Raw genomic sequence first — 27381 nt, 5'->3', positions numbered from 1 at the left:
GAGTTCAAGACCCATGGCTCACAAAAAAAGAAAAAAAACACTTTTTCTGTATTCTAACAAAAACATGTCACTGTGGAGTGGCTCATGCCTATAATCCTAGTTACTCAGGAGGCTAAGATCTGAGGATCTCTGTTCTAACCCAGCCTGGGCTCTTATTTCCAATTAACCATCAAAAACTCCAGAGTAGAGGTATATGTCAAGTGGTAGCAGTATAGGGAAAAAAATATTAATTCCTTCAACGGGATGTTTAGAGAAAAGGGATTTACAAGGCAATAGTTGTTTTAAAGGATCTGTCTGGAGGTTAAAGTACTACTGTAACTCTTTAACTGTTAAAAAATAAGTTAAAATAAATTTTCTGTGGTAAAGGAGAGCTTCACAGAACCAATTAGTTTCAGCCACCAATACTAGTTATTTTTTTATTGTCTTTCTTTTTTTTAATTGGTCCTTGGCGCTGTCCCTGTGCTCTTCAGGTCAAGGCTAGCAGCACTCTACTTGAGCTACTAGGCCACTTCCACTTTTCTGGAGGTTGATTGGAGATAAGAGTCTCAGGGACTTTCATTCCCTGGCTAGCTTTGAACTGAGATCCTCAGATCCCAGCTCCTGAGTAGCTAAGATTACAGGCATGAGTCACCAGCACCCAGCTTGTTTTTCTTTGTTGTTGTTGTTTGTTTTTAGGAGGAGGACTCCTGTGTCCTTCCAGTGTCTTCACTCAGCTCACCAAGTCCCTTTCTGTGTTCTGACCCATAGAGACCAGACTTGTACACAGAAGACTGTAACTTAGTAGTATCAATAACATTGTATCAATAACTAGGACAGCAGCAAAATTAGCAGTGGTTAAGGGAAAGCCCCCCACTTCCCCCTACCCCCACTTTGATCACACATGCTCAAACTCTTTAGTAAAGTGGAAGCCCACAACACAAAAAACGATGTCACCATTAATTGTAAATTGTTTTGTAAAAATTCACATTTATAGAATAAGAAAGTCAATTCAAATCCCCCGCCAAAAGAAAAAAAAAAGGTGGGGCGCTGGTGGTTCATACATGTATTCCTAGCTATTCAGGAGGCTGAGATCTGAGGATCATGGTTCAAAGCCAGCCCAGGCACAAAAGTCCATGAAAAAACTAGAAGTGGTGCTGTAGCTCAAGTGTTAGAGCAGTAGCCTTGAACTGAAGAGCTCAGGGACAATGCCCAGACCCACAGTTCAAGCCCTAAGACAGGCACCCCCCCCCAAAAAAAAAAGATGAAAGAAAAAGTTCACTGTGAGTCAAGTTAACACCTTCCTTATCCCTAAAACAAATGATCAGTATGTTTTCATGTTAAATACCCTTTATTTATTTAATTTAATTAATTTTTGCCAGTCTTGGGGCTTGAACACAGGGTGTGAGCACTGTCCCTGGGCTTTCCTCAAGGTTGGTGCTCTACCACCTGAGCCACAGCACCACTTCTGGCTTTTTACTATGTATGTGCTACCAAGGAATTGAACCCTGGTCTTCGTGCATGCTAAGCAAGCACTCACCACTAGGCCAAACTCCCTGCCCCTAAATACCCTTTTAGATACAGCTGCTAAAGAATAAACCACATAGCCCAGCACAATGGCTCATACCTGTAATACTAGCTACTCAGGAAGCTGAGATCTGAGGATCACATTCAAAGCCATTCGGGGCACTAAAGACTGTGAGACTCGGGACTGGGAGTTTGGCCTAGTGGTTAAAGTGCTTGCCTAGCATGCATGAAGACCCGGGTTCGATTCCTCGGTACCACATACATAGAAAAAAGCCGGAAGTGGTGCTGAGGCTCAAGTGGTAGAGCTCTAGCCTTGAGAAAGTCCAAGGACAGTGCTCAGGCCCTGAGCTAAAAGCCCAGGACTGGCAAAAAAAAAAAAAAAAGACTGTGAGACTCATCTCTAATTACCCACTAGAAAATGGGAAGTGGCCCTGTGGCTCAAGGGTAGAGCAATAGCCTTGAGCTGAAGAATGCCCAGGCCCAGAGTTCAAGCCCCACAACCAGACAAAAAAAAGAATAAACTACATTTCACTGTGTAAACCTGGCAACCATAATTAAACCACAAATATGTATTAAACTAAATGCTTACATGTATTATAATATTTAATCTTTTTTTGCCAGTCCTGGGGTTTGAACTCCGGACTTGGACACTGTTCTTGGACACTTAAGGCTCAAGGCTAGCCCTCTGCCCCTTGAGCCACAGCACCACTTCTGGCTTTTCCTGAGTATGTAGTACTGAGGAATTGAACCGAGGGCTTCGTGCATGCTAGACGAGCAACTCTACCACTAGGCTACGTTCCCAGCCTTAAAATATTTAATCTTAATAGTGGGCCTTAATCTTGTTGGCCTTATTACTATTCCCATATACAGATGAGGAAATCTGAAGGTGTGGGAGTACAAAGGCAACATTCTAATTAACTAGCCCCTATTTATGGCCAATGCTGGATTCTTTTTTTTTTTTTGGTTGGTCACAGGGCTTGAACTCGGGGCCTGGGCACTGTCCCTGAGCTCTTCAGCTCAAGGCTATGGTCCTACCCATTGTGCCACAGCCCCATTTCCCAGTTTTTAGTGATTAATTGGAGATAAGAATCTCACTTTCTTTTTTACCCTAGCTGGCTTTGAAATGCTATCCTCAGATCTCAGCCTCATGAATAGCTAGGATTACAGGTGTGAGCCACCATGCCCAGCTTTTGTCCGGTTCTTTATTCACCACAAATGATCAATATTTCCACAAGTACTTAAAAATGCCCCTTCTACTCTTGCATTCTAAGCTCCATCCCTTACCCTATCACTGTCTTTGTGTTGGGTGCTGGTCCTGGAGCTTGAACAGGCTCTAAGAACTATCTCTGACCTATTTTGCACAAGGCTGACACCTTACTGCTTTGAGCCATAGCTCATCTTTTGGGTCTTTGGTGGTTAATTGGAGCTGAGTCTTGTGGACTCTCCTGCTCAGACAGTCTTCAAGCTGTAATCCTCAGATCTCAGCCTTCCGACTAACTAGGATTATAGACATGAGTCACTAGCACCTGGTTGTTATTATTTTGTGACATCCTGGGCCTTGAACTCAGACCATGGGTGCTACTTGAGCCATAATTCCATTTCAGGCTTTTTGGTGGTTAATTGGCTTGGAACCTCAATCTTTAGATCTCAGCCTTCTGAGAAGCTATATTTACAGGTGTGAGTCACCAGCACATTTCCTGCTCTGGTTATTTTTGTTTTTACTTTATTAATTTTTGCCAGTCCTGGGGCTTTAGCACTCTAGCTTTCTCAAGGCTACCACTTAGCCACAGCACCATTGCCAGTTTTTTTTTTGCCAGTCCTGGGGCTTGAACTCAGGGCCTGAGCACTGTCCTTGGACTTTCTCAAGGCTAGCACTCTACCCATGAGCCACAGTATCACTTCCAGCTTTTTCTATGTATGTGGTATTGAGGACTGAGGTATTGAACCCAGGGCTTCACACGTGCAAGGCGAGTACTCTACCACTAGGCTTGCCTCCCGGCCCCTTTTTTCTTTTTGCCAGTCCTGGGCCTAGACAAGGCTAGTGCTCTACCACTAGAGCTATAGCACCACTTCCAGCTTTTTCTATGTATGAGATACGGAGGAATTGAACCTGGGTCTTCATGCATGCCTGGCAAGCATTCTACCACTAGGTCCAACTCCTGGCCCCTCTGGTTATATTTTTAATTTTTTGGTCATGCGGCTTGAACTCGGCCTGGGCACTGTCCCTGAGCTCTTCAGCCCAATGCTTCCACTCTACCCTTGAGTCAAGCCCCACTTCCTTAAAGAGTCTTGGGTCCTTTTGTGCCTGGGCTGGCTTTGAACCTTGATCCTTAGATCTCAACCTCCAGAGTAGCTAGGATTATAGGCATGAGCCATGGCTCCCAGCCTCCCTCTGGTTAATTTTTTTTTGCCAGTCCTGGGCTTAGGCTCAGGGCCTGAGCACTGTCCTTGGGCTTTCTCAAGGCTAGAGCTCTACCACTTGAGCCTCAGCACCACTTCCAGCTTTTTTCTTTTTTTTTTTTTTTGCCAGTCCTGGGCTTGAGCTCAGGGCCTGAGCACTGTCCTTGGACTTTCTCAAGCCAAGAGCTCTACCACTTGAGCCTCAGCACCACTTCTGGCTTTTGTCTATGTATGTGGTACCGAGGACTCGAACCCGGGTCTTCATGCATGCTAGGCAAGCACTTTAACCACTAGGCCAAACTCCCGGCCCACTTCCAGCTTTTTTCTATGTATGTGGTACTGAGGAATCAAACTTGGGTCTTCGTGCATGCTAGGCAAGCACTCTACCACTAGGCCAAACTCCCAGCCCCCCCTCTAGTTATTTTTATTTTTTTTTCCTTTTTCTTTTTCTTTTTGCCAGTCCTGGGCTTAAGCTCAGGGCCTGAGCACTGTCCTTGGCTTTTTCTCAAGGCTAGAGCTCTACCACTTGAGTCTCAGCACCACTTCTGGCCTTTTCTAAGTATGTGGTACCAAGGAATTGAACCCGCATCTTTGTGCATGCTAGGAAAGCACTCTACCACTAGGCCAAACTCCAAGCCCCCCTCTAGTTATTTTTTATGTTAGTCTCATGTTTTGCTTGGGCCAACCTGGACCTCCAGATTATGTTTCTGTGGAATTATGAGTGCATACCATTATGCCCAAAGTTTTTCCAAGGTGCAATTTTATAGACCTTTCTGCCTTGAGCAGTAAGTCTCACAATTTCACTCTATCCTATAACTGGGATGACAGGTTTGGTGGAGAAGGGCACAGTCATCAATATTTCCAATCTCAGCTTCTCTAGTATCTGGGATTACAGAAATGACCCACTGCTACCTTGTTTTGAGGAGAGGCTTTGACCTATAGCTCATACTGGCCTCAAACGCAACTACTCCTTAGCCTCTTAAGTGTGATGATTACAGGCCCCTTTCATCATTACTGGCCTGAGCTTTCACTTTTCTTCTTTTTCTTTTTTGTCAGTTGTGGGGCTTGGACTCTGGGACTGAGCGCTGTCCCCGAGCTCTTCAGCTCCAGGCTACTGCTCTACCCCTTTGAGCCTCAGCACCACTTCCAGTCTTTTAGTGGTTAATTAGAGGTAAGAGTCTCTAGGTCTTTAGTGCCCAGGCTGGCTTTGAACCATAATCCTCACATCTCAGGCTCCTGAGTAGCTAGGATTATAGACGTGAGCCGTCTCTCCTGGGTCACTTTTCTTTTCCTTCTTTCTTTCCTCCTTCTTCTTTCTGTGGTACTGAGTATAGAGCCCATGGTTTTTTTGTTTTGTTTCTTTTTTTTTTTGTTTTTGCCAGTCCTGGGGACTGAACTCAGGGCCCAACCACTGTCCTTGGGCAGTGTTAGTGCTCTACCACTTGAGCACAGCACCAATTCTGCCTTTTCTATATATGTGGTACCGAGGAATTGAACCCAGGTCTTCATGCATGTTAGGCAAGCACTGTACCACATACTCCTGGACCCTAGAGCCTATGGTTTTGTGCATGCTAGATAAATGCTCTACCACTGAATTACATTCCAGAGTGAGAAATGATTCTTTTTTAGGGGGTATGGAAGGGGAGTACTAGGATTTTTATTTTATTTTATTTTTTGGGGGTCATGAGGCTTGAACTTGGCCTGGGCACTGTCTCTGAGCTCTTCAGCTCAAGGCTACCACCCCTTGGCTTGGGCGATGTCCCTGAGCTCTTTAGTTCTAGGCTACTACCCTACCCTTGAGCCAAACCCCACTTCCATTTTCTAGAGGTTAATTGGAGATAAAAGTCTCAAGTCCTTTTTTTTTTTGCCAGTCCTGGGCTTGAGCTTAGGGCCCGAGCACTGTCCTTGGACTTTCTCAAGGCTAGAGCTCTACCACTTGAGCCTCAGCACCACTTCCAGTTTTTTTCTAAGTATGTAGTACCGAGGAATCGAACCCGGGTCTTCGTGCATGCTAGGCAAGCAATCTACCACTAGGCCAAACTCCCGGCCAAGTCTCAAGTCCTTTTGTGCCCGAGCTGGCTTTGAACCTTGACCCTCAGATCTCAGCCTCCTGAGTCGCTAGGATTACAAGACATTGTAATCCTACAAGCCATTTTGCTGGGTGGGAGTACTAAGATTTAAACTCAGAGTTTTGAACTTGCTAAACAGGAACTCTAAGTCTTGATCTATGCCTCCAGCATTTTTTGCCCTGATTACTTTTTTATTTTAATTAATTAATTAAATGTTTTGCCTGTTCTGGGGCTTGAATTTAAGGCCTGGGCACTATCCTTGGGCTTTCTGGAGACAAGGGCTCTATCACTTGAGCAACAGTACCACTTCTGGCTTTTTCTGGGTATGTGGTAGAGGAATTGAACCCAGGGCTTTGTGCATGTTAGGCAAGCATTCTACTGCTAAGCCACACTGATATCTTTTGAGATAGGACACTAATTACTGTAACCCTTCAGTTTCCTGCCTCCCAAGTAGCCAGGAAAGCAGGTATGAGCCCTTGTTTCAACTTATGAAGTTTTAAAACCTCATCATGAGGAAGTGGGGCTTGGCTCAAGGTAAGGCTGTAGTCTTGAGCTAAAGAGCTCAGGGATAGTGCCCAGGCAGAGTTCAAGCTCCTTGAACCACCAAAACAAACAAACAAACAAACAAACAAACAAACCTCGTCATAAGGCATGAAGATCCTAGAAACATAATCTAGTAATAGGCTTGTTTTAAGTATGATTTACTATTACTGTACACAAAGTGCATGTATGCAAACATCTGCTATTAATTTAAGAAGCAAATAGAACTTGGCCACAAGCAGAGGCTCTGCCAATTCTGAGAAATGTGGCCTCCTGTAAATCACCTAACCTGTTTGTGATTCAGCCTCTTCATCTGGAAAAAAAAAGAACAGTGTGTCATAGAGTAATCGTGAGGACTAGATCATATAGTATTTATAAAACTTCAGCCAGGCACCATTGCCCCATGCCTGTAATCCTAGCTACTGAGGAGCTAGTTTGAGTTTGTAGCCAGTGTGGGTAGTAAAGTCTGTAAGACTCTTACCTCCAACAACTACTCAAAAACAACAACAACAAAAACAAAAACCCTGAAAGTAGTGTTGTGGCTCAAATGGTAGAACTCTAGCCTTGAGCAAAATAAGCTAAGGGACAGTGCCCACACCCAGAATTCAAGCCCCAGGACCAGCAAAACAAAAACAACAAACTCCCAGCTTTAATTACTTGTAAAATTCCAGCTAGCATCTGGACCAGATAACCTATCCACTGAAATGTTCACAATCTTTTAAGGATCTGCCTTGGGAACAGATTGGTCTGACAGGTAATTCCAGGTGCAGAAGTCACATGAATTAGAATGAATAAAGCAACTTCTCACATATTCTACATTATTCATTTTTTAACCATTTCCTTGTTCTCATTGGATTACATTTAGTTTGAAGCTGATAAAAGAAGGCCCTTTCAGCTTGCTCACCTGGGTGTTGGTGGCTTATACCTATAGTCCAGTTGTTCAGGAGGCTGAGATCTGAGAACTGTGATTCAGAAACAGCCTGGGCAGACAAATTTGAGAGACTCTACTTGCAATAAACTAGCAGTATGCTGTAAAGGTGTTGCAAAAACAAAAACAAAAACAGGCCGGGAGTTTGGCCTAGTGGTAGAGTGCTTGCCTAGCATTCACGAAGACCTGGGTTCGATTCCTCGGTACCACATACATAGAAAAAGCTGGCAGTGGTACTGTGGCTCAAATAGTAGAGCTCAAGCCTTAAGAAAGTCCAAGGACAGTGCTCAGGCCTGGAGTTCAAGCCCCACAACTGGCACGAAGACCCAGGTTCAATTCCTCGGTACCACATACATAGAAAAAAAGTAGAAGTGGTGCTGAGACTCAAGTGGTAGAGCTCTAGTCTTGAGAAAACCCAAGGACAGTAGTCAGGCCCCTGAGTCTAAGCCCAGGACTGGCCAAAAAAAAAAAAAGCACAGCACGATGGTTCACGTCTGTAATTTTAGCTACTCAGGAGGCTGAGATCTGAGTAGTGTGGTTCAAAGCCAACCCAAGCACTAAGTCCATGAGACTCTTATGTCCAATTAACCACCAGAAAACCAGAAGTGGGGCTGTGGCTCAAGGGGTAGGGGTGGCCTTGAGCTGAAGAGCTCAGGGGCAGCGCCCAGGCCCAGAATTCAAGCCCCATGACAAAAAAAGCAGCTGGAATTAGTGGTAGAGTGCTTGCCTCACATTTATAAAGCCTTGAGTTCGATATCCCAGTACCACATAAACAGAAAAAGCCAGAAGTGGTGCTGTAGCTCCATGGGCAAAAGAAGCCCAGGACTGGAAACAGAAAGAGGAATGAAAAGCTAGATGCTGGTGGCTCATGCCCATAACCCTAGCTCTTCAGGAGGCTGAGATATGAGGATCATTGTTCAGAGCAAAACTGGACAGGCGATTCTGAATCTTATCTCCAATTAAGCAGCAAAAAGCAAGACCTGGAGGCTATTCAAGTGGTAGAGTGCCACCCAGATTGAAAAACCTAGAGGGAAAACACAAGTCCCAGTTGCTGGAACTGGAATGAAAAAGGCGGTCCTAGTGAAGTCAGACTCAAACTCTCCCAGTAAGGATTCACACCCAGACTGGGTATGGGAAAGAAGAGGTTCCAAACTGGGAGGCTAAAACAGGAGGATCATGAGTTTTAGAACAGCCTGAGTTATGTATCAGAGTTGGTGGCTAGCCTGAACCCTCTATCAAAGCCAATAAATAGCAAAAATAGATCACGTGAAAAGTAACTAAAGTCAGCCAACACATTATAAAGAATAGGGTGTTTTATATGCATTTCACACAAGTAATTTAATAAGCTGGACACTGGGTGCTAGTGGCTCACATCTGTAATTCTAGCTACTCAGGAGGCTGAGATCTTGAGGAGACAGCCTACAGAAAATGAGGCATCATGGTAAATGGCTGCCAGGGATTCAAAGACTCACACTTAAAAGCTTGTCCATCTACTTCTCTTCAGATTGTAGTAAGGTGAGAATTTACAGAATATACAGAAGTCTTTATTAGAAGTCTTCATTATTGGAGTCTTTATTAGCAGACCAGACTCTTGTCTCAAAGGCCAGCAGCCAGAAAACACACTTAACACAGCCAGCAAACAGGTCAGAGATGACAGAAACAACATATACAATACCAACAGGCCAATTCAGCTGCGATGGAGAGCTGAACTGAGACGCCATGGTGATCAGAGAACAGCCAGGAGACCGGACCCAGGACCAGAACATGGATACTTGAGGTAATGGTGTCCTAGTGTCTCAGCTGGCTCAGACTAGAATAGACTCAGGGAAGGGGGCAGGGTCACAGGAAGCTCCCAGTCCCAGGTGCTGGACTGACAGACCTAGTAACCTATCAGCCAAGTGCCCATCCCAGTCTCCACGGATACAGGCACCACCCACCACCTGGAGGGGTTCACCTTCCCCCACCAGGAGGACCAGAGCCAGAGCCTAAATCTCCATTTGTCAGGCTTTGTTTTCTCACAAGCACAGCCCTCCCTGCTCACCTTGAGGCTAGGCATCTGCATTTAGTGAATAGCCTCTTTTCACCACTAGGCTTTAAAGCACTGGGTGGAGAATTCCCTCCCCCAGCCAGAGGCACCAGGAGGGCAGGTGCTGGCATGGCTGTGACTCAGTTTCCTTACTTAGGCTTAGCCACTTAATTTCAAGATTAAGGGAACAAAGTTAATTTAGGGGAAATGAAGCAGAATAACTTCAGGAAACAGGCCTGGTGAAGGCAACAGAAATACGGTATTTAGAAACATAGAAGTGCTACTATTGCTTCAGAGAGAGATAACAGGATGCATTCCTTCCTGAAGGATGCTTTCCTCACCCTAAGAATTAATACTTGTCTGACAGGATGCATGCTTCCCTGAGAAAATTGCTTCCAAAAACTTAAGCCACTTCCTAGCCTCAGGGATAAGCACCTGTTTTATAGCAGGATGCATTCACACCTGAAAACTCAGAAAGTAACTAGTGTGATCAGAGCAAAGACAAAGCACCTAGCTTTGCATAACATTGAATCCAGACCATCAGCCTTTACCCTATAATTCCCCAACAGCCCAAGGACCTGTGTCCCTCTCTCTCCAAGTGTGTCTCTCCGTCTCACTCCCTTTAACAGCACCCACAGTCAGTGTGTCCCTGCCCTTCTGTTTTTTGATTTGTCTGCTTGCCTGCCTGCTTGTTTACTTGATAAAGCTCTTCCAAGTTTTCTTACCATCAGGACTTGTCCAGAAATTCCTTCTTTTCTTGTCAAGGGGCTTGAACTCTGGGCCTGGGCATTGTCCCTGAGCTTTTCAGCTCAAGGCTAGCACCCTACTCCTTGAGCCACAGTGCCACTTCTGGTTTTCCCGTGGTTAACTGGAGAAAAGAGTCTCAGGGACTTCCATGCTCTGGCTGGCTTTAAACTGTGATCCTCAGACCTCAGCCTTCTGAGTAGCTAGGATTACAGGTGTGAGCCACCAGTGCCTGGCTTTGTCCAGAAATTCTTATTCTTCGAACAAAGACAAGGACTCTTAAGTACAGAGTTCCTACATTTAAAGGGAAGCTTCACTAACCCCCCCCATCTGTTGACAATCTGAAATACGTGGTTTGAGGGTTGAAGCCAGCTGAGGCAGACAAATCTATGAGCTTCTTCCAATTAATCAATAAAAAGACAAGTGGATGTTTGGCTCAAGTAGTAGAGTGTTAAGTCTTCATGAAAACCTATGTGAAAACATAGGCTGAATTTTTTTTGCCAGTCCTGAGGCTTGAACTCAGGGTCTGAGCACTGTCCTTGGGCTTTCTTGAGGCTAGATCTCTACCACTTGAAACAGCACCACTCTGGCTTTTTCTATGTATGTGGTACCAAGGAACCAAATCCGTATCTTCATACATGCTAGGCAAGCAGTTTATGACTAGGCCAAACTCCTGGCCCCTAGGCTTAACATTATCACCTTTAAAATAATCCGATGCTAGAAAAAGTAGAAAAGATCTATGAAACATTTTGTTCTTTATGGTTCATTTGTATATCAGATTCTACATTTCTTAATTTCTACATTCAGATTCTACATTTCTTCTACATTATAGAAACTATGTAACATGGGCTGAGAATATGGCTTAATGGAAGAGTTCTTGCCTAGCATGCATGAAGACCCAGGTTCGATTCCTCGGTACCACATACATAGAAAAAAGCCAGAAGTGGTGCTGAGGCTCAAGTGGTAGAGCTCTAGCCTTGAGAAAGTCCAAGGACAGTGCTCAGGCCCTGAGCTCAAGCCCAGGACTGGCAAAAAAAAAAATAAATAAAAGGATTTTTTTGGTACCATGACAGCGTCCACGCCGAGTTCAAGCTCTAGGACTGGCAAAGAAAAGTTACTGTTTACCACAGCTAAGTTATGTAAACTTTATAATTGAAAATTCATAATCAAAAAGTATGGTAGAGCCAGGAGCAGTGGCTCACACCTGTAATACCTGCTGAAATCTGAGGATTGAGGTTCAAAGCCAGCCAGGGCTCTAAACTCCCTGTGGTACAGGCAGGCACCATGGCTCACACCTGTAATCCTACCTACTCAGGAGGCTGAGCTTTCAGGATCAAAGTTCAAAACCAGCCAGAACACTAGTTTCTGAGACTCTCAGTTAACAGCTGTGATTCACCAATTAACAGTGGTGCTGACTCAGGGACACCCAGGCCCAGAGTTCAAGCCCCATGACTGGCTAAAAAAAAAAAATGGTGGGGCCAGGAGTCTGGCCTAGTGGTACTGCGCTTGTTTAGCATGCACAAAGACCAGGGTTTCATTCCTCAGTACCAGATAAACAGAAAAAAGCCAGAAGCGATGCTGTGGCTGAAGTGGTCAAGCTCTAGCAATGAAAAAGCCTAAAAAGTGTCCAGGATCTAATTTCAAGGCCCAGGACAGGCTAAAAAAAAAGTGACTGGCACTGGTGACTCACACCTATAACCTTAGCTACTCAGGAGGATGAGATTTGAGAATTGCAGTTTAGTCAGGTTGGGGACTAAAGTCCATGAGACTCTTTGCTTTAGTTAATAGAAAACTGAAGTGGAGCTGTCTCAAGTGGCAGGGTGCTGGCCTTGAGCAAAAGAGCTCAAGCCCTGAGCTTAAATTCAGCCTGGCACAGTGGCTCACATCTGTAACCCTAGCTATTCAGAAGGCCGATACCTGAGGAGAGTGGTTCAAAGCCAACCCAGGCACTGAAGTTAATTGGAGACTCATCTCCAAATAACCACCAGAAAATGAACCAGTGAAATGGTGAAGGGATAGGGTGGCAGCCTTTAGCTGAAGAGCTCAGGGACAAGGCCCAGGCCCAGAGTTCAAGCCCTGCAACAGGCCAAGAAAAGCACATAAAGGTCTGGCAAAGTTACACAGGTCCATCTCTACTCTTTTTGTGGGGGAAGGGGGATAGTAATTCATTGGAGGTAAGAGTCTCAGACTTTTCCACCCACGCTGGCTTCCAACTGACGTTTTCAAGTTGACTTGCTAGGATTACTGGGATGAGCCGCTGTCAACAGCAGCTCATAGCTATAAATCTACCTAGTCAGGAACCTGAGATCTGGAGATCTTTGTTCAAACCAGCCCCAGCAGGAAGGTATGTGAGACATATCTAAATATAAAAAAAATGTCAGGGGCAGGAGTTTGGCCTAGTGGTTAAAGTGCTTGCCTAGCATGCATGAAGACCCGGGCTAGATTCCTTGGCACCAAATATATAGAAAAAGCCAGAAGTGGTGCTGAGGCTCAAATGGTAGAGTTCTAGCCTCGAGAAAAGCCCAAGGACAGTGCTCAGGCTCTGAGCTCAAGCCCAGGACTGCCAAAAAACAAAAACAAAACAATGTCAGAAATAGAGTTCAAGCAGTAAAATACCTTTAAGCAAAGAAGCTCTAGAACAGGGCCCACAAAAAAAAGTAATGGTCAACACTAAAACATGAAAAAACCTGGGTAAAGTAGCTTACACCCGTAATCCTAGCACTTGGGAAGCCGAGATCTGAGGATCTCGGTTCAAAGCCAGCCCAGACACTAAAGTGTTGGGTGGTAGCCTTGAGCTGAAGAGCTCAGAAGAGTGCCTAGGCCCAGAATTCAAGCCCCATGACTGATGAAGAAAAAAAAAAAAACCTGGTGGAAGGAGCCTATTTCAGTGGTAAATGTACTAGCCAATATCCTTGCATTTAATACCCAGCATCCCCCCAAAAAGACTCCAAACAACATATTAAAAAGTGTTTATTCAAAATGCCATAACAGTCTTAAACCTGTAACCTTGTACATAACTGTAAATTTAACTCATCCCAGTTCCTAAGGACAAACATTTTTTCCTCATGCTGAATACGTAAAGGTTATGGGCTTAAAAACAAAACTAACCCTCACACCAGTATTTTTTTTGCCAATTTGAAAAATTTCTAGGTCAGATCCCTGTGTATGCCCCACCTTCTTATACACCCCCAAGGCAGAATGTGGGGAGGGGGCAGAATCACTGAGGGATAAGGTTTCATAGCCTTAACAGCTAATTCTTACCCCTTTGTGAGATAAGCAGCTACATTTTTAGGCTACAAGTATGGCCTAGTGGTAGAGTGCTTGGTTGGCATGCATGAAACCCTGGGGGTCCCATTCCTTGGTACCACATACACAGAAAAAGCCAGAAGTGGTACTGTGGCTTAAGCAAGCCTTGTGTAAGTGTTCAAGGACAGTGCCCAGGCCCTCAGTTCAAGCTCCAGGACTGGCAAAAAACAAACAAAAAAACCACAGCAGCTTTTCATTACCAACTTGAGTTAGAAAGGTTAGAGCCTGGGACCTGAGAACACACTTTAAAAAAAGTTTTCAGGGCCAGGAGCCAGTGGTTCCCACTTGTAATCCTAGCTACTCAGGAGGCTGAGATCTCAGGATCATTCAAAGCCAGCCTGGATACTGAAGTCTGAGACTCATCTCCAATTAACCACCAGAAAACTGGAAGTGGTGCTGTGGCTCAAGTGGTAGAGCAACAGCCTTGAGTTAATGAGCTCAGGGACATCATGCAGGCCCAGAGTTTTCAGATGAAGTTCTAAGCTGATACCTAGTGCACAGGGGGCATGGCAGAGCAATCTTGGCTACTGAGGAGCCAAGGGTAGTTGGCCTCCCTAGTAAAGTGGCACAGGGTGTGGCCGATAGCAAGCCCCTTGCCTTCCACATCCAAAATCATGGGCTCAATATCACAGGAACAGAGGGCAATTTTTTAGTTGGGACCAGATACAAGAGTGTCTGGTTTCATAGGAAGCCTTTACCTTACTCATGGTAGCTACCTCCAATCACATTTAAAAAACAAACAAAAAAAAACCCATTTTAAATGGGGATTGGCTGGGCTAGGCATGTGACTTAGCAGTACAGTGCTTGCCTAGTATGCATGAAGCCCAGGGTTAGATTCCTTAGTGCCACAGAAAAAGTCCTTAGTGGTGCTGTGGTAAGAGTACTAGCTAGCCTTGAACCAAAACAGCTCGGGGATAATGCCTAGGCCCCGAGCTCAAGTCCCATGATTCAACCTTTCTAAAAAGGGGGGGAGGGATTGGCTATGATATTCGCGATTACTGATCAAGAATATCAGTGATATAATACTTGTGTACTGTGCTGCATATACAAAGTTTTGGGGTCAAAGGCTTTGAATGCTTTATCTATCTGGAATTTCCTTTGTCAGTTGTGGGGCTTGGATGCTATCCTTGAGCTCTTCAGCTCAAGGTTAGCCTTCTACCATTTTGAGCCACAGTGCCACTTCAGTTATCTAATGGACTTTTGTGCCTGGGCTGGATTTGAACTGTGATCCTTAGATCTCAGCTTCCTGAGTAGCTAGGATTCAGGTATTAGCCACCCCCTATGACAGAACTGGCTGCTGTCCCTGAGCTGTTCTGCTCAAGGCCACAGATCCACTTTAGGCTGCTTTTTGCTGGTTAATTGGAGTCAAGAGTCCCTAGGATTTCCTGCCCTGGCTGGTTTCAAACTGTGATCCTCAGCTCTCAAGTCTCGTGAGTTGCTAGGATCACAGGTGATCAGGTGGGTCACTGGAGCCATGGGCAAATGTGGAATTTTGTGAGACACCATTCCAAATTTTACCGTAGAACTCAGAGACTGGGTCTCACGGCTGTTTACTACAATGCAACTTTGAGGCTATTTGTGGTTTTCATTTAACAAAACCAGGTAGCTTTTTGTCATAAGCACTTCGGAGCTAATTATGGCATCTTGCTTCAGGCAAGAAACTGGAAATAAGAGGTACATTTTGTATCTACGCAGTGAGTTGGCCTCCCCACCCCACAACCACTTGCAAGGCAGTAACAGTGGTCTTTCTGCTCCCACCAGTTTAGTTTCCCAAAAGCCCAGCAAAGAATGTTTCCTCAGACCAAGTACCCACCTGGTGGGGTTAGCCACAATGCCCCATAACCTGGGCCTGGCTCACTGGGTCAGGCAGAAGTCTGGGAAGTTCCTGAGTCTCTCCATCCACCTGCCAAAGCAAATTCATGACCATTTGGGTGGGAGAAAGAAGGGTCTTTGGGGCATGTCTTAGTAGGTGGGAGACCCAATAGGTAAGTCTCCATGCTCCAGGAAAGTGTTGAATAGGCAGCTTAATGTCCTGTAAGTACCGGTCAGATGGGGAAAAACATTTTTCTGTTTCAGAGTTGAAGCAACTAAAGAATAACGTAACTTTATAAAAGAAAGGCAGAATTAAGAAACTAGACTAGGTAAGAATAACAAAAACCAGACTAAAGAGAGCTATCACCTCCCACTTAAGAAAAAAATTAGACTGAATTCATGTAACTGAGCTGTGTTAAATATCCCCACTGTCAACTCATGGAACCTGAAATGTGAAGATTACAGTTAAAAGCCACTGAGGGCAGAAATGTCTGAGACTTTTCTCACCAATCTATCACCAGAAAATGAGAAATGGTGCTGCAGTTCATTGTGGTAAAGAGCTAACCTTGAACAAGGCAGAGTTCAAGCCCCACAATAGACTAAAATAAATAAGTTAAAGAAAAATAAAATGTAGGGGCCAGGAGTTTGGCCTAGTGGTAGAGTACTTGCCTAGCATGCACAAAGACCAGGGTTCGAGTTTTCGTTACCACAAACAGAAAAGGCTGGAAGTGGTGCTGTGGCTCACATGGTAGAGCACTAGCCTTGAGGAAAGCCAAGGACAGTGCTCAGGCTCTGAGTTCAAAGCCCCAGGACTGTCAAATAAATTAATTTAATGTAAAATATTGCTGAAATTATAACCAAGTAGTTGAGAGCTCATGTCAAACCCTGGATTCTGAATCCACTTTGAGCTTAGAGGACCTTGTTTTCAAACCAAGTTTCTTAAAAGATGAGACCAGCATACCTCTCTGAGCAACCTGAATTATTTCATAAGAATTACTCTTCTTCTACACACTCCACCCTCCTTACTATTTTCAGTTCTGTGGTATATACTAAGCATTCCTGCCTGCATTCTACCAATTTTCTCCAGTTATTTTTCTATTCCCTCAGCCTTGGAAACACCCATTTTCTAGCTCTCTTTTGTTTGGCTTTTTCTTGGATTCGACTTGCTTTTTCTATGGATTCTATTATACTTCAGTTAATTCATTTATTGCAACTTGGATGCTACTCAGTGTTTAATTCTAGGTTTATAGGTATAAAATGCTTTGTAAAATGGCAAAAAAAATAAACACATTATCTAAAAATTTAGAACAGTGAGGGAAAGGGTGGGTAGGTAAGAATGTTGAAAGGCTTGACAATGATCAAGCACTGTATTCATAAAGTGTAACTCCTCTGTACAACTACCTAAGGAAAATAAACTTAAAAACAAAAACTAGTACCACTGTGGTGAGGTTTATATTCATGCTCTGAGTCTGAGCTCACATTCTCAGAACAATCTTCTGAGGGTACTCATCTCTTACTGCGAGTCAATCCTAATACAAATGATGAGATCAAGAAACCAAATCCAGAAACCCATTTCCAGCCAGTAAGGCTCACCATACCTCATCTCAATGGGTATCCAAGCCTGGCAACTTCAGTTCAGTACCCTTTGGCAATCCCTACCCTCTCCCACATTTTTCCAATTTCCCTCTGTCTGATCTGCCTCTATTTTAAGGAATAAAAGCATTATCAATGTCAATTTGTATTCAGGTTTCATCTTTTAATCAGCTCCATGAAGGACATCCTAAACACTACATGAAGACACAACAGAATATCTTTTTCTTCCAGTATTAAAAAATGACATTCACAAACATTTTAAAGGAGCTTTTCTATATAATCAAGGTGGTAATCTTGAGTTAAAAAAAAACCTGTTAGCTAATTATGTTCTTGACATAGACTGCTTATAGATACATTTAGAAATCACTTTCTGGTCATGATAAACATTGTATACAGGTTTCAAAAACGTCCCTAAATACACATCATTATTATTCATTTTAAAAATCAGTCTGGCCAATCATTTTGGTCAGAAGGAATAATCCTGAGAGCTCTAACAACAACAAAAGAACCAAAAAACCTGATAAAAAGATAAAAATACCTGGATTCTAAAAATTTGTCTTAATTTGTCTTTAAATGGGAAAACACACATGGAGCTTTCTGAAAGGTATTTAACAGGCTACCTCGGGAGCTCAATTTAAAAATATAACTTGATGTACTAAAACAGATGTTTCAACGCAGCTCCAAAAATCTTTATAAATACAGCAATTTGGAAGGACGATCCTGGATCAGAAGTGTTATTCCTTGTGTATCTGAGAACAGTAAGAAGGGGTAGAATTGTGATGTCAGGAAGAAAACAGGATGACCAACATGCTCACCTCTTTATCTCTTCCAGCCCCCAAAGAGGGTTTATGGGTAGGTTTTTAGAACCTCCCCCAAGCAGACTAGCCTTGACATGCAGAAAGCAAGGAAAGCCGGAGTGGTATATGTTGGGCTAAATGGGTGAGGGAGGCAGCCGCAGCCAGAAATACTGAGCAGTGTGGCAAGAACAAAAGAATTCAGAGGGTTTGGTGGGCAAAGATCTGTTCAGTGCCCACACTCAGGTCTCTCACCTACATATGTGAGCAGGTCTCATCTCAGTTGTCATAATTGTCTCTGTAATTTCCTCCTGAGTAGCGGTCATAACCACCCTGGCTTCTAGGAAAAAGCGAAATTGTTTTACAGGAATGCATTCTACAGGAAGGAAAATATTAAATATGATACATTTTATAATATATAACACTTTAAAATATACACCTAAGACAGAATATATGAAGCACATGCACTTCATGTAGCAAACCCAATTTTGTGGGATAAAGTACAAGCATCCAGGCTACTTCAATTTTATTTCTCAGTTACCCACCTGCCACTATAGTCTCTGGAGCGTCCATATCCATATCCATATCCTCCAGGCCGACTGTCATATCTGCCACTCCCATATCCCTGGTCCCCGCCACCTATAGCACATAGAAATACTTAAATGGAAGCTATCCATACATAGGCCAATAAGTAACTCTCCTCAGCACCACATGATCAAATCTGTCACTGCACTTACCTCTTGAGTAGCTGCGACCACGCCCGTGGCCCCCAAAGGCACCCCCTCTGGTGCCCCGTGCAGACTTGCCTGCATGGTCCACTCGGATCTGGCGACCATCCAGGGACTAGGTATGGGAAGGAGACAGAAGGAAGAAAAGTTGGCAGTAAGGCATGCAAGGGGGAAAGAAGTATGGGCATGGGCAGCTGGTCAAGAGCCCAGAAATACCAGCTGGGCACCAGATTCTGGGTGCCAGGTTCCAGAACAAGCTCCTTTGACCAGAATGGCTTTACCAGGAGCCATAGAATCCCACAAAATGACCTGAATCCACCATGTTCCCCTGCTACTACTTACATCTTGACTGAACTCAGGCTGAGTTCTCCTCCCCACTCCTCTAAGCTGCCCAACTATCTGGGCTAGACACCTCTCTTGGATTGAGGCTTCAGAGTCCATCCCAGAAGACTCACGAGGTCCTCTCCGGGCCAGGCCCACAGGTCTGCAGACTCTACTACCTAAGCCCAGGGCAGGTCAACCATCCTCAGGTGGCTTCTCGGCCTCATGCAGGACCAGTCTTCGCCTCCCAGGCAGCACGGCTCTGTCTGCCGCTGCCCTCCACCCCCTAGAACAGAAGGCAGTCATGCTCCTGTGAGTGGGCACCACGAGGCTTCATGGCCACGCTGCCTCTAGCAGACATAGAGGGAAAAACAGAACGGAGAAAGTGGCAGATGGGGAAGAGGACCCCTGGGCAAGTAGGAGATCTCACCTCTCCATTCATGGCTCTCATGGCATCTGAGGCATGTTCTGGGTTGGTGAAGGTGATGAAGCCAAAACCTCGGGATCGTTGAGTCTCCCTGTCCTTGACAACCACCACTAGAAAATGAAGTTAGGGAAGTTAGCACCTAAGATAGGCATACCTCTTCCATCAATTCTATAAGGTTCTCTTCACCTTAAACTTATTACGTAAACCTAAGAAATACCATGCCTGACAGTGCACACTGTAATACCAAGCATTTGGGAGTCAGAGGTAGAAGGATATGAGAACTAATCAACTTCTTCAAGGAGGAGGGGGGAGGCATTACAAAAAAAAGTTGCAGGTGGGAAATTTCCACTTTCTTTCTAATGTGCTTTGCAATGAAAGGGTACCAGACTTGCTGTCACTCCTTTCCCCACACTTACCATGGGTCTGGCCCAAGTCTCACCTTCAGAAATAGGCCCAAAGCTACTGAAGTGGTCTTCAAGTGCCTGCTCATCGGTGTTAAAGTTCAGTCCTCCCACGAAGAGTTTTCCTTCTTCAGAAGACATGATGGTGGATTTGAATTCTGTGGGGTGAGGATGAAAGAATAGTGGGAAAGATGGTAAAACGAGTCAGAAGGTTTAATCAAGAGAAGCACAGCAAATAGACATGAGGGTAAGACACTCAAAGAGGAAGGCTGAAATGGCGGGAATTTGCTGTCAGAATGCCGGCGCCATTTGAGAGCTGCCACTGCGCATGCTCAAATCCCCTCCACCACGCCCGTCATTTTGTGCCGTCGCGCAAGTCCGGAACAGCCTGGCAGTCCCTCGGCACCCGCAGAACAAGATGGCGGCCATCACGTGGGGAAAAAAGCGGGCAGCCGGTATTGGCTGTCGGGTGATCACTGATGCCACCAGCGCCACCAGTCCCTCCCGGCATTCCTCGCACCCAGACGCAGCTTGCCAGCCTCCCACCAACCAAGCTTTTCACCTCTGAGTCTGGGACCCGCCCGCGACATGGAAGTTCAGGCTAACGTGTCAGCGGCCACTACTGTCCCCATTGGCGTTTTCTGATGCCAGCCGGGAAGGCGCAAAGGTTAGGTAAGGGGTAGCCGCCTCGCAAGAGACATTCCTTACCTTTGAATGTGAAAACACTGACGCGCCAAGTTCGGAGGAGCAAGGAGAACAGGAAGGCTGGCGCGCGGGAGGACGCTAGATAAAGAGTACGTAGCGTCCACGTCACACAACGTTCCAAACTACGCGCTTGCGTACGTTCCTATTGGCTGAGACTATCAGATGGGGTCGGGCAAAAGGAAGGGATTGCCGAACGAACGGAGCGAAGCATTCGGCGCGCTTCCGGGAATGGAGACTCCTTTTGTGTGATTGGTGCACGCAGACATCAGCAACCCAGCTCTACACCCCCCCCTCCCCGCACACACTAGCAAAGCCGTCTTTTTTCACCCGCTTCAGTGCATGAAGTCTCATACCCTTATGCGTCGCCGACGGATTCTCATTGTCCTTATTATCTCACTGGGTCCCCGATAATGGAGCTACTCTCATCCGGTGTCAACCTTCCTTACCTTCTAGTCTTGTAACCTAATACCTCTCAACAGTCCGACGTTTTATTCCCCAGTCCCTAAAGTCATTGCTCTTCAAAGACCCTACATTTTCTCAAATGTTTGACGAGGCCCTTTTGTTTTCTCCTATGTACTATCTAGCTGCCTGTCATAGGATCATTTCCTGGTGTCCTTTTTATCTCTGAGTTCTGATTTTCCTGTCATTTGAGATGCCTTCAGCGAAACAGGATTGATTCTGTTTTCAAACGATGCAAATGTCAATTCCCAGTCGACCTGCTGTTGCTCAGGGTACATGAGCTCTCGATCCACAGAATAGACCTTTACAGCACAATGAAATCCAAAGCAAGTAGTGTCTGAGCTCACTGAATACCATTTTTTAATCCTTTACAAAAAATGAATGGATTAATAGATTTATTTTCATGGTTGAGCTCTGCATCAATGAGAGTCTGCACAGACTTCATGATTTTACCGGTAGAATTAATGTCTCTGGCTTTATAAACGGCCCATCTCCCCGCCAAAATACATACTTCTGGCACCAACACAGGCTATATTTAATTTTCAGAATATTTCTGTTGAGCTGATTTCCATACTTCTCTTGTCCAGTTTCAGGGATTCCTCACTTTAATCTCTTACACGTTCAATATTTTAGTAAGCCACAGTCACCTATTGTGACATTTGTGTTATTCAATTTCTAAAGAGCATCTTTTGTGTGTGTATGTGCAAGTTCAGGCACTGGGTCTTTTTAACTTAGGGCTAGTGCTCTAGCACTTGAGCCACATCTTAGTGGTGTTTTCCCTACTGATTAATTAGAGATAAGAGTCTCCAGGACCTTAGTTTCAAATCTCAGTCCTCAGATTGCAGCCTCCTAAGTAGCTAGGATTATAGCTATGAGCCATAAGTTACTGGCTTTGGCATAGTTTTTTTTTTTTTGCCAGTCCGGGGCTTGAGCTCAGGGCCTGAGCACTGTCCTTGGACTTTCTCAAGGCTAGAGCTCTACCACTTGAACCTCAGCACCACTTCTGGCTTTTTTCTATGTATGTGGTACCAAGGAATTGAACCCGGGTCTTCGTGCATGCTAGGCAAGCACTCTACCACTAGGCCAAACTCCCGGCCCCTTTGGCATAGTTTTGTGCCTACATTTCCCCCTTTTTTGCCAGTCCTGGGCTTGGGCTCAAGGCTTGAGCACTGTCCTTGGACTTTCTCAAGGCTAGCACTCTATCACTTGAACCTCAGCACCACTTCCGGCTTTTTGCTATATATGTGGTACCAAGGAATCAAAACCAGGTCTTCATGCATGCTAGGCAAGCACTTTACCACTAGGCCAAACCCCCGGCCCCTACATTTTCCTTTTTTTTTTGGTATTTTGCTGGGCATTGGACCCAGAGACTTCACATGCTAGTAAACACTTCTTAAATTGGATGCAGTGGTTCATACCTATAACCATAGCTACTCAGGAGGCTGAGATAAAAGAACAGCAATTCTCAGCCAGGCTGCAGTAAAAACAGTCTTTACTTTTTTCTTGTGGTTATGGAGTTTGAACTCAAAGCCTGGGTTCTGTCCCTGAGCTCTTTTGCTCAAGGCCAGCACTCTGTCACTTTGAGCCACAGCTCCACTCCAAGCTTTCTGGTGGTTAATTGGAAATTTAAAAGTCTCATCAACTTTTCTGCTCTGAATAGCTTTGAACTATGATTTTCATATCTCAGCCTCGGGAGTAGCTAGGATTACAGGTTTGAGCCACCAGCACGTAGCCAAAAGTGAGAGTCTCTTATCTCCAATTAACCTGCAAAAGGCTGGAAGTGGAAGTATGCTCAAATGGTAGAACACAAGCTATATGTTCAAGTTCCAGTACACACACACACACACACACACACACACACACACACACACTCTTCTACCATTGGCCTATATCCCCAGCTAAAGAACTAGCTTTTATTTTGTTGATCTTTATTATTTTCATTATTTATTTCACTTGCTACCCTTGATGTATTACTTTCCTTATTATTCAGTCCTTTGAGTTTGTACTCCCCTTTATCCAACTTCATGAGTTAAATCATTTAATATCAACCTTTTCTTATTTTTTTTGTTGGGGCTTGAACTCAGAGCCTGAGCATTCTTCCTAAGCTTTTTGGCTCAAGGCTAATGCTCTACCACTTGAACCACCCCTCCACTTCTGGATTTTTGCTGGTTATTTGGAGATAAGAGTCTTACCATCTTTCCTGAACAGGCTGGCTTCAAACCACAATCCTCAGAGATCAACTAGCTAGAATTACACTGGCATCCAGCTTTCTTTTTGTTTTGGTGCTAGTCCTGGGACTTACACTCAGGTCCTAGACACTGTCCCTGAGCTTTTTTTGCTCAAGACACTCTACCACTTGAGACATAAACTTCCAGTTTTTGTTTTTTGTTTGCTTTTTGTAGTTAATTGGAAAGAAGAGTCTCCCGGGCTAGGCCAGGAGCCTGGCCTAGAGTGCTTGCCTAGCATGCAGGAAGCCCTGGGTTCGATTAATCTTTATCACATATACAGAAAAAGGCAGAAGTGGTGCTCTGGCACAAGTGGTAGAGTGCTAGCCTTGAGAAAGCCCAAGGATAGTGCCTAGGCCCTGAGTTCAAGCCCCAAGACTGGCAAAAAGAAAAAAGAAAGAGTCTCATGGGCTTTCCTCCCCAGGCTGCCTTTGAGTCATGAACTGCAGATATCAGCTTCCTCAGTAGCTAACATTACAGTCTGAGCTACCACCACCAAACTCTTATTTTCTGATTAATGTATTTAGGCTGCACATTTTCTTTTCTCTCTTTTTTTTTTTGCTAGTCCTGGGCTTGAGCTCAGGGCCTGAGCATTATCCCTGGACTTTCTCAAGGTAGAGCTCTACCACTTGAGCCTCGGCACCACTTTCAGCTTTTTTCTATGTATGTGGTACTGAGCAATTGAACCCAAGGCTTCCTGCATGCTAGCCAAGCAGTCTCACTACTAGGCCGTGCTCTTGCCCCTGCATTAAATATTTCTAATCTTCTTTGTGATTTCTTTATCCAATGACTATTTAGAATGTAATTTCTCAAAAGCAAGGGCTATAGTTTGGCGCTAATGGCTATTTTGTGTTGGGGGGGGAGGGTGGGTGGGTCATGGGGCTTGAACTCCCTTTGGGCACTGTCCCTGAACTCTTCAGCTCAAGGCTACCACCCTACCCTTGAGCCAAGCCCCACTTCCCATTTTCTAGAGGTTAATTGGAGATGAAAGTCTCAGGCTCTTTTGTGCCCAGGGGACTTTGAACCTTGACCCTCAGATCTCAGCCTCCTGAGTAGTTAGGCTTACAGGCGTGAGCCACCTCACCCGGCTTCCATCTCTCTTTTTTTGCCAGTTCTAAGGACTGAACTCAGGGCCTGAGCACTGTCCTTGGGCTTTCTCAAGGCTAGAGCCCTACTACTTGAGCCACAGCACCACTTCCAGCCTTTTCTATATATGTTGTATGCTAGGCAAGCATTCTACCACTAGGCCAAACTCCCAGCTCCCGGCTTCCATCTCTTAATATTGATATTTCAAAATATTCTGAGGCCCAGGCACTGGTGGCTCATGCCTGTAATCCTGGCTACTCAGGAGGCTGAGATCTAGCGATCATGGTTCGAAGCCCACCCTGGGCAGAAAATTCCCTGTGAGACTCTTATATCTCCAATTAACCACTCAAAAACCAGAAGTGGTACTGTGGCTCAAATGGCAGAGCACTACCCTTGAACATACAGAGGTTCAGGGAGAGCTGGGAGTGTAGCCTAGTGATAGAGTGCTCACCTAGCATGCACAAATCCCTGGGTTCAATTCCTCAGTACCACATACTCAGAAAAAGCTGGAAGTGGTGCTGTGATCCAAATGGCAGAGCACTAGCCTTGAGCAAATAGTGTCCAAGGACAGTGCCCAGACCCTGAGTTCAAGCCCCAGGACTGGCAAAAACAAAAACAAAAAAAGGAAGAGGGTCAGGGACAAAGCCCAGGTCCCGAGTTCAAGCCTCACAAAAGCAAAATAAAACAAAATGTACTGAAACTTTCTTTGTGCACTAACATGACCTACTTTTGTAACTGTAAACATTTCTTCTCCATTAAAACACAGTGTTATATAGGTTTCTGTTTTGTGTATTTATGTAATGTGTGTGTGCGTGTGTGTGTGTGTGTGTGTGTGTGTGTGTGTGTGTGTGTGTGTGTGTGGTATAGGGGAATTGAACCCAGGGCTTCCTGCATGCTAGACAAGCACTCTATCATTAGGCCAGGCTCCTGGCCTAGCCCGGGAGCCTCTTCTTTCCAATTAACTACAAAATAAATAAATAAAATAAAAACTGGAAGTAGAGTTATGTCTCAAGTGGTAGAGTGCCTTGAGCAAAAAAGCTCAGGGACAGTGTCCACTCAGATCTAAGTCCCAGGACTGGCACCAAAACAAAAAGAAAGCTGGATACCAGTGGTTCACAACTGTAATTCTAACTAGCTGATCTCTGAGGATTGCAGTTTGAAGCCAGCCTGTGCAGGAAAGATGGTAAGACTCTTATCTCCAAATAACCAGCAAAAATCCAGAAGTGGAGGGGTGGTTCAAGTGGTAGAGCATTAGCCTTGAGCCAAAAAGCTTAGGAAGAATGCTCAGGCTCTGAGTTCAAACCCCAACACTTTGTCTCCCTGAGCTTTTTCTCTCATGTTTAGCACTCTGCCACTTGAGCCACAATTTCACTTCTGGCTTTATTGGTAGTTGATTGAAGAGACTGATAGACTTTCCTGCTAGGCTTGTTTCAAACTTCAATCTTCTGATTTCAGCCTCAGGAGTAGCTAGGATAAAAGACGTGAGCCCTGTTCCTTTTTTCATTTTGTAAGGTTGAATATTGAACTTGTGGCCTGGGACATTGTGGATAAGCATACTACCATTGAACTATATCACCACTTTTTTTTCTTCTTTGTGGTGACAGTATTGGGGTTTTAGAAATCAGAGCTTCAAACTAGTTCCATTGGTGTTCTGTGATCAAAGTCTATAGTCTAGTTTTTGCTGATGAAGAGGTGATATAATTTAGCCAAATTTTCTGGCTTTGAACTACCATTCTTAGGATCTCAGCCTTTTGATTGGCCTGGATTGCAGATGTAAGCCAGCAATACCTGGCTACACTTCAGGCTTTTTGTTGGTTAACTGGAATCAAGAGTCTCACAAACTTTCTTGTCCAGCCTTGGCTTCAAATTGCCATCCTTACTTCTTGAGTAACTAGGATATATACGTGTGTGTGTGTGTGTGTGTGTGTGTGTGTGTGTGTGTGTGTGTGTATCTGTGTCATGAGGCTTGAACTTGGTCTGGGCACTGTCCCTGAGCTTTTCAGTTCAAAGCTACTGCCATATCCCTGGGCCTGGGCATTGTCCCTGAGCTCTACAGCTCAAGGCTACCATCCTACCCCTTGAGCCACAGCCCTACTTCCCTTTTTCTAGTAATTAATCGGATAATAGTCTCATGTTCTTTAGTGCCCTTGCAGGCTTTGAGCAGAGATCCTCAGATCTCAGTCTTCTGTGTAGCTAGGATAAGAGGTGTGATCTAGGATATTTTTTTGTTTTGATTCTGTGACAGGGACTGCCAGTGTTGATCAGGCTGGCCTCAAATTCACAATGCTCTTGCCTCTCCTCCTACATGCAAGGATTACAGGTATTCATTGTCATTGCTGGCTTGAACCTTTTTGTTGTTGTTCTAGTCCTGGGGCTAGCCAGCTCTAGATTAAACAAACAAAAATTCAATAAGGATATCTGTATTTTAAATATTTGTAATTATTATGATCTCATTTCATATTCTTCATTTAAAAGTTTAGTTTTTGGGGCCAGGAGTTTGGCCTAGTGGTAAAGTACTTGCCTAGTATGCATGAAGACCTGGGTTGGATTCCTTGATACCACATACATAGAAAAAAGCCGGAAGTGATACTGTGGCTCAAGTGGTAGAGCTCTAGCCTTGAGAAAGCCCAAGAACAGTGCTCAGGTCCTGAGCTCAAGCTCCAGGACTGGCAAAAAAAGTTTATCTTTCTACCCAAATACACAGGTTATTGTTGTGCGTGAATGCGTGTGGGCGTGTGTGTGCCAGCGCTGGGGTTTGAACTCAGGACCTGGGGATGGGCACTGTCCCTGAGCCCTTTGTTCAGAGCTGCATGGCAATCTTGGGGGAGTCAAGAAGATGGTTGTCTGATGGTTCTTCGCCATTATTATTATTATTATTTTACCTTTTTTGGCAGTTATGGGGCTTGAACTTGAGGCCTAGGAGCTGTCCTTGAGTGCTTTTTGCTCAAGGCTGGCACTCCACCATTCAGAATCACACCATCATTTCTGGTTTTCTGGTTAACTGGAGATGAGTTCCAAGGATTTTCCTGCCCAGGCTGGCTTTGAATTGTAATACTCAGATCTTAGTCTCCTGAGTAGCTAGGATTACAGGCATGAGCCACCAGCATCTGGCTTTTTAAAAAAATTTTTGTTCTGTTTTACTTTTTTGGTGCCAGTACTGGGTCTTGAACTCAGGGCGTAGGCCCTATCCTTGAGCTTTTTTGCTTAAGCCTAGCACAGTGCCACCTGAACTGCAGCTCTACCTCTGGTTTCTTGATGATTAAACAGAGATAATATTTTCAGGGATTTTCCTGTCTGGGCTGTCTTAGAACCAA

At 44.7% G+C, this 27381-nt stretch overlaps 1 protein-coding gene across 5 annotated transcripts; it reads right to left on the bottom strand.

Annotated features, from left to right (window-relative positions):
• Positions 1 to 17063: 17063 nt before the first annotated feature.
• On the bottom strand, positions 17064 to 20385 carry Rbm3 (RNA binding motif protein 3). 5 transcript variants are annotated; one of them, XM_090325902.1, is made up of 7 exons: positions 20301 to 20385; positions 19631 to 19750; positions 19195 to 19301; positions 18453 to 18558; positions 18261 to 18372; positions 17971 to 18055; positions 17064 to 17670 (listed from the first exon to the last, which is right to left on the bottom strand). In XM_090325902.1, exons 2-6 carry the CDS (start codon positions 19731 to 19733, stop codon positions 17995 to 17997), a joined length of 489 nt encoding a protein of 162 aa, XP_090182028.1. In that variant the 5' UTR covers positions 19734 to 19750; positions 20301 to 20385; the 3' UTR covers positions 17064 to 17670; positions 17971 to 17994. The 5 variants fall into 5 exon arrangements, with proteins under 5 accessions (XP_090182028.1, XP_090182029.1, XP_090182030.1 ...); XM_090325903.1 differs by having other exon boundaries at positions 17971 to 18052; XM_090325904.1 differs by having other exon boundaries at positions 18261 to 18354.
• Between the last annotated feature and the right edge of the window lie 6996 nt (positions 20386 to 27381).

This window comes from Megascapheus bottae, chromosome X (genome assembly GCF_031878675.1).
Source record: "Megascapheus bottae isolate mThoBot1 chromosome X, mThoBot2.hap1, whole genome shotgun sequence".
Classification (NCBI taxonomy): Eukaryota; Metazoa; Chordata; class Mammalia; order Rodentia; family Geomyidae; genus Megascapheus; species Megascapheus bottae.
This window is presented reverse-complemented; position numbering and strand designations above follow the sequence as displayed.